At 35.7% G+C, this 7,964-nt stretch overlaps 1 protein-coding gene across 1 annotated transcript in view; it reads right to left on the bottom strand.

Moving 5' to 3' along the window:
- Window positions 1–205: 205 nt before the first annotated feature.
- The window catches only part of LOC135713199 (uncharacterized), a 73,958-nt gene continuing 66,199 nt past the window's right edge, over window positions 206–7,964 (bottom strand). Inside the window, exons 2-3 of the mRNA XM_065236310.1 lie at window positions 5,695–6,090; window positions 206–450 (exon numbers count right to left, since the gene is read on the bottom strand). Coding sequence (XP_065092382.1) covers window positions 222–450; window positions 5,695–6,090 — 625 coding nt within the window. The 3' untranslated portion in view covers window positions 206–221. The remainder of the gene's footprint in view (window positions 451–5,694; window positions 6,091–7,964) is intronic.

Here is a 7,964-nt window from a genome sequence, read left to right as displayed (position 1 = left end):
TTGTTTTTTTTTATTGTTATTTCGTCTTCCATGAATCTGAACATCCCATGAGGGATAAAAACACCGATGAATAAGAGGCCTTCGTCACGGCTGAATGGACGCAAATGAGCGTGTGATACCGACCACTAGCGAAGAGTGAGGAGACCTATTGACTGTCCGTAATCTATGGATTAACCTGTGCATCACGACAATCAATGGGAATTTTTCCCTTTATGCTATACCTATGTAGGTGCGCATTCAAGAGGTTCGGATGTACGTACCTTTTTGCCTACATCCTCGATCGCGTTCGGCGCCGGAACCGGTCCATTGTTGGTGTAGTAGTAGGGATTCGGTGGCAGCTTGATCACGAACATATGTGAGTCATCGGGTCGACCGTGGTGGCGGGACTCAACCGCTAATCGCTTCTTGTGGTGGCTAGAGGAGACGTGCAGCTTACCGAGACCCAATTTGCTGTAAAAGGGAGAAGAAAAACATTGCAAATTTAGAGAAAGGGAGAGGCGTTTTTGTGCATCGTGAACACAGATTGGTTTTAAAAGAATGAGCCAGCACGTGAAAATATGGTTAATTCAGTTATACTTTAAGGTCTCAGTGATGCCATTTTGCAGTCATTAACTTATCTTTCCATAGAAGCATAACTGTCCCTTCTCTACTTGAATTCCTATTTATTATCCTTCTTTTATGGGCAATGGGACATGCTTATATTATTCCTTGTATCGTTATTTCAGAGAAAAGTGTAATATCCTGCGTAAGATAATTTATCACTCACAGCTTTCATTGAAAATTGCTACGTTTGTTAGTTACAATGCATATTTTTTATCATAACTGGCAATGTGGCAATCTTATTTTTAGTTAGGCAAACGTTCTTATTGTCTGCCTTTGGTCTGTCGATATGTTTCAGTTATATTACATTATTTATTATGATTAATATTCCAACTCTTTCTACTACACCGTTCATGACGCAAAAGACAAGTAGTTTTATTTTCCAAAGCTCAGTAATGTATGATGAGATTAACTAGAGCTAAGCTTCAGCCTTACTAATTATACTAACATGTGGTTGTTGAGTTTCGGATAATATTTCGCATAATCTCAGCAGGCTGAGATATCAGTTAAATTTGTTACTCGACACTAGGCTAAGGAAATCTCATAAAAAAAATTATGTGACGAGTATTGCAAAACTGTGTGTGTAGGTTTTATTAATTATCCATTTACATTTTTTTTTTATTGGTCAATCAGATTAAGTAAATATTATAACTCCGTGCATATATTGAACCGAATAATCTGGCCTCATGAAACGAACAGCCTCTAGTGATCCGGTTGAAGTGGGGTGATAGTTTCTGGCAAATAATGTACTGCCGCCAACTCAGCAATACATACGAAACAAGGAGCTTGAAGCATTCGAGACGAACTTTAATTTTATTTAAATAGAGGGTGTATTCATGGAAAATGGCACACACATAGCCAGCTGTCTTTTTAACTTAACTTGATATTTTCAAAAATGATTTTTTAAATAGTTCTAAATAAGTAAAACATATTTGTCTTGAAAATGTTGTACAGTGGCAGAAAACTGTATTTTGTTTATGTAAACTTATATTTTCCACACCTTGTTCAATTTATCCACCGATTATGAATCTTTACCGTGTAACAGAAATAATTTCATCTGTAAATTTCAAAGCTATAAGTTTTCAAAACCTTACACCTTTTCGTGACGGTCGCAATTTTAGATTTTAGATCTACCCGCAGTATCTTCCCATAAGACGTCTACGTCAAAAACTGTTTTGTTCGGCGAAAAAGAACTGATTTTTTATTAGTTTTACAGTTACCACAGTTAAACATAAACAAAACTAATCATATTTCTAAAGAAACCTTACACAGTGTTGCAGTTCAACCTCCTTAAATATTCAATGGTAATCAATAGTTTCTTAAAGCGTCCTCTTTTTACTTGAAAAACTATTTAAAAACCAGCAATAGTTTCTATAGACACTTTAAACAAATTTGGGAGAAAATCTGAAATCATCTTCTGCCATAAAAAAATCCATCAAATTTCTGAAGAAAACGCAAATATTCTGTTGTTGCACATTGACCTCCCAAAATTTTGGTCTATGTTTAATAGTCATCCTTAAGGCTCAATTTACTTTGATGAATTTTTGAAAAATTCAAATGCAGCTTTTCGCAATCTGAAATGATGCGTCGAAAAAACTGCATTTAAATTTTTCGAAAATGCATCAAAGTAAATTGAAACTTAACGCCCTTCTACGAAAAACGCCTTTGTGTTCAGTTCAACCTCAAAAAGATTTCCAGGGTTGCCACTAAATTTTCATTTTGAAATTCTCGGATTTGATTGTTGAAATGTTGATTTAACGCGTGAATGTTCTTGCCTTACACATTTCCAAATGCTGGGAAAAATGTAGGAGTTTAGAAAGACAAATTATTTCATAAATTTTAGAATCATTTTGGTTTCCTTTGTTTTGAGAAACACACCACTAGATGTTAATAAGTGAAACTTCTTCAAAATTCATCACTTAATAACTTTGACAAGTTTGCTCAATTGTGTATTAGTGACCTCATTCTTCAAATTCAATATTTAAAATAATTTCTGAGTTTGATATCTAATTTTACACAATTTGGCTAAGTTAGCAATCCGATTAACACAGAACAACAAAATCTCTTAACTTGATGTCCTCTATAGATATTTCTTAAGATAAATTTAATGGTAGTATTCAAAACAGCCTGTAGTGAACATGCATCATTATTAATTGACAGAAATGTATTTTCTTCAAACAGAAATGTAGATTTCATTTTTTTTTATGCAAAGCTGTATAAGAATTCTACTTTACTCGGTTGGGTGTATTTTGATACTAAATAAATTGAAGCTCGATTTCATCACTATTGATGAAGTTTCAATTAAAAGTTCATTTTATGATGATGACAAATCATTTTTGAGAAGATGGGGAATAGGGGAAATGGCTCTAATGTTGGCCTATGGATCTAAGATTGGGCCCATCGCTAAAAATCTGCTATTTATCAATTTCATGATTGCTTGAACGCGTTATTGGGACGGTACTCATGGTTATTTTTGGTCGCTATTGAAAATTTAGTCGCTTGCTGAATTTTTTATGGGCTCAAATTAGAGGAATTTAGGCCGAAATGACACTCATTTCCCCTTCTATTTAACTATCATTTAATTTGCTCTTCAATTAGGGTGTTCCATTATTAAAAAAAGACTACATTCATACAAATAAAAAAAAATCTGATTTCCCGATTGAATAAACGGATTTTCGACTGTTACCCAGATTTTTCTCACTTTTCCTGAACGGGTGGCCACCCTGTAATTCAAAAATATCAATAGTAACAAAGAACGTCTTTCTGCAACATAAAAATTGTTCAAAAAACTCCCATCTACGCCCAAAGATCAAAGTTTCTCGTTAGTTTCATCAAACTTTCCTCTGAAGTATCTTTCAGAAGTCCTACTGCTTACCTTTGGTAGTGGAATGGTATACTTTTCACCTGGAAATTCCTTCTGATTTTTTTATTATTTTAAGTATCCAAAACTTTTGAAAATTCTATTAATTAATTTTGGGATTCTCCCTTTAAGCTTTCTCCAAAACATTCTTGGATTTTTCCGCAGAAAACTCTTTTTCCATGTTAAAAAATATTCACTTCACAATTTTCTACATTCCAGACAGAATTTGCTTAATTTCTTCATGAAAGGTCCTTTGGAATGTTGAAAAGAATTTTCTTTAGAATTTCCTCAGAATTCGCCTCAGAATATGCTCGAAAATATCCTAAAAATGTAGGATTTATAAAAACTTTGGGAGTATTTTGTAAATCTTAGTAATCATAAAGTCTGGAACGCGAAAAAATTGGTCAACTTCATTTAGGTGTATTTCTGTTAAAAATGCATAAAAAACCGGAAATGCTGCATTTGGAAGTTGAGTGTATATACAATGGTTACTATGATGAGTTTTCTTAGTTTGCTATCCAGTTTTCAAAATGACTTCCAAGCAAAAGGAGCAGTGTGTCAAAATTTTGCTCGTGCAGCAAGAGAATCCGACGTTCTCACACGCCAAATTGGCAAAATTGCTGGATGTGGCCAAACTGGGACAGGAGTTTTATACTGCATCAGGAAAAGATAAGATGGCTGAAATTTTCAAAACCATCAAACTATCGAAGTTCCAGAAAACATATCTCGTCTGGCAGGCCATATGCACGTGTGGTCTAAAAAGCGCCATTTTCATTACTACGGGAACCATCAATCAATGGAATGCTACCATTCCTAAAGCAACATAATATACCTGTGCTGTTCTGGCCGGACATGGCAAGCTGCCACTATGGGAAAAAGGCATGTTGGAAATGTTGGGAAAAAAAAATACATTATGCAGTATTTGAACGTTTTATTCGCAAACAGAAAACAGCGCAAACACCACTTTCTGTCTCACTTAAATCAATATGCCCCACAATAGCACCTAAGATATAAGACGCTCCCTATTAATTGGCTGGCCCCCCTAATGAAGAGGTATGCGCACGCCTATAGTCATGAGTGATGTATTGTGATATGACGGACTGGGCCATTTTTGCTTAGATCATAAAATCGTTGGATCAATCCTAGGACCCTTCATATTAGAGAGATTTATAGTCACAATGCTTGCTCATCGTGTATTTTGTGAAACTTGTCGTCGGTGCTGGTTTTTATTAATTACAACAACAAATCAATATGATGTAATATGAGGGGCTCGGAGACCATAGAGCAACCATGTTTGCTGACTGAGCAGAATATCATGAGTTTGATCTCAGGCCCCTTCTCAATCAAAATTTGCTAGTCACTTTCTTTTTTAACATGAAAATGATTTTAAATCAGCGCACCGTTTGTTAAAACGAACCCTGCTGCAAACATAATCCTTTTATCTAACATCCCAGTGATTATCGTAGAAATGCAGTGGATTTCTCAGCATCCAACAATCCGAGTACCATGTCAACACGTTCCTACCCGTTCCTTAATTAACTGGCACTCGGACGCGACCAACGCTGTTATTGTCTATTATAAAGTTTGAGGTCACAAGTTTAGGATATTAGTTAGTCATCTGTTGGTTCTCTGTGTAATTTCAGGTGATATGGCATTCACGGAGTTGCAACCTCAGGAGGTTAATGGTAGCGTTTTGGATGGCAGAAAATTCGTATACAAAAATAGTTTACAAAACAAACTGTTTGGCCTACTGAGGACAACCCACCTCTATTTTTCATGTGGATTTTTTATAAAAAATTGAAGGTTTTCACATTGAAATATGACTCCGCAAAGGTAACGCAATGGAGCCTTAATAAATGAATAGATTTAAAAAAAATTGCCAAATGAATTGAAGAATGCCATTAAAAATTAAATTATGACTATAAAGATGCATAACTTTATGTTTGAAAATAGGGTAGAAGTGTATAAAACGCCCCACCAAGAATAGCACAAATCAATGATATATTAATAGATTATTCTGTTTACAAAGATCTTCATACAAATTTCACTTGCTGTATTTCTTATTCAAGTGACAGGAATGTCAGTCAGTTTTACATGCTCACTTTTGAAATGTTATGGAGCACTGTTTAACAAATTAAATCCAACCTGTATTCAGGTGCCGCAATTTTATCGTGCCCATTTTCGCAACACAAGTTTTATAGCTGTTTTTCCTTACAGCCCTACACCCAACTCACCTGAGCAGTGCTGGATTATTCAAAGATTCCTTTTTCGGCATCACCGCCAGAGACTTTCCGGCGGACTTTTCCGAGTGATGATGCTTGCCTTTGACTTTCTTGTGCTGCTGCAGCTCTTTGTCATCACGAGCTTTCGCCATCGGTTTGTTGTACTTCTTCGGTGCCAGTTTTACGTGGTGCTGATGGGCTGCGTCAGCTAGCGTAGTAATGTAGGTAATTGGTGTCGACTTGAGGTTGGATTTCTTGGTCCTACTGACGGCCGTTAATGATTTAGCCGTTTTGACTGTTTCGTTCTCATTTCCTTTCATCGTCACCAGCTCGGCACTGCTGTCGCTCTGGTGACCATTAGGCGCAGCTTGCAGCGTCGAAAGCACACACATTAGCAGCAAAATTAAGCTAAAAGATCCAAGTAAATCAAAAAGAAATAGATGTTAGCAGGGATAAAAAATACAATAATTAGCCGTCGTGAAATCGAACGGTTCGCGTATGACTGATTAAAATGATTTGTTTCGGGTTCGAGCGTTCTGATTGCACCTCAGGAGGGTAGATGAAGAACAATGATAGAAGTGCCGTTGCAATGAATAGGCATGCAATTACCCACTGTGACCAAGGTAATGACTCATTTAACCGATCGAACCCTGGAGGCATTATCACAGGTAAGCATAACTTTTTTTCGGCTGATTGAGCAGCAACGATGAGAAGCGAAACCTTCCCAATGGACAGACTTAAGAAGAACGTGTGACCCAGTGAAGTGAAAGTAAAAAAATAGCGACACATTCATTAACTCAAACATCCAAGCATGCTGTGCTGTGACCATCTTGAAGGTAGGTCAAATTAGTGGAGTCTAATTTGATGTAATATATAATCCTTAAATGGTTTCAGCAGCAAGCTTTTAGGTACACAACAATGGACTCACTTCAATGATGTCAGATGAAGTTGAATTATTTGGGCTATTTATGTGGGTATGCTGAGTGAAGTAATTTATAATTCTCATTAAGCCATACCTTCAACTCCTAATCACAGCACTATGGGCCCGAGATTAAAATATAGCGACAAAAAAAAAATGTAGCATTCTGCATTTATCTACCTATATTCTTTAGGATACCGAAATCAGTTGTGAGGTCATTTTAAATATAACTGTCCTAATCTTTTTTTTTAAACGTGATGCATGGAAAATGCTTTTTTACTATTTTTGAAGGTAGACTCAAGCTAATGCAATAGCTTTCCAATCAAAAAAATTTGTATTCGAGTTTTGAAAAGCGTAAAACTGGTGCCAATAGTTTCTGCAGATATCTGCAGTTGAAGTAAGCACTTATTTTGAAGTTTTTTCATTATTTTCTCGAGAGTAGGTGATTTTAACCATATTGTTGCTTAGCAAAAGTTCAGATTTTGAAGCAAACATTGAATTTTGCATTGTTGTGGAGCTTTGGTATCTTGAGAAGAGTTGTTCGGTTTTTAAGGTAAGCAATTTTGCTGAAGACATCAAGTTTCTACAATATTAGAGCAAAAAGTTAAATCACTATCTGTGCGATGATAGATAGTTTTAGTTATATTAAGAAACTTTGGGTTATTTAATTACACTTTTGAAATAGGTGCATAGGTTAAAACAGTCATTCTGATTGCAACCTATTATCACAGACAAACAGACATAACACACTGAATATTTCTCATTGTAAAACATCGTCGCTAAAATATTACCGCAATCTGTGAGTACACTGTGGTGGGTAGTACTCTTTTACTTGTTATTCTTCCGACTTATACTGGAAATAAATTCCAGGTTTCTATTGGAGATTGATTTGCACTGGAAGTTTTTTCAGAGCTCCCCCGGAAACTGGTTTGACTTTTTGCGGTAGTATCCTCCAATTTCCCCCCCCTCCAGAAATTTTTATTAGCTTCTCCAGATAGGTTCTTATTTCCATTCGAAAATGAAACCATTACATTTTCCGGGTGCTACTTGGAAACATAGCACATTCCCGTCGCATTAAGTTGCAGTAAGTTTATAATGATTTATATGGTACATATAGGTTTTCACAACCAGTCTATGACAAGTTGGGTAGTCTATTTTCAGTGAAAATGATTGTTGTATGATGTTCAAAAATACCTAAAGAAATGCAACCAGTTTGCCGAGTATAGGGAATTGATAATTTTGTTAAATTTCCCGGGAATTGTTTCCAGGTACATATGTAAACCAATTTAACACTATTACTGTAAATCAAAAATAGTCAATAAATGAACAAACATTTTTATGCTCTGGTGAAACGAACAGGTGC

Source organism: Ochlerotatus camptorhynchus, unplaced genomic scaffold (genome assembly GCF_037179485.1).
Source record: "Ochlerotatus camptorhynchus isolate MF236.1 unplaced genomic scaffold, CSIRO-AGI_Acam_v1.1 ptg000545l, whole genome shotgun sequence".
Classification (NCBI taxonomy): domain Eukaryota; kingdom Metazoa; phylum Arthropoda; class Insecta; order Diptera; family Culicidae; genus Ochlerotatus; species Ochlerotatus camptorhynchus.
This window is presented reverse-complemented; position numbering and strand designations above follow the sequence as displayed.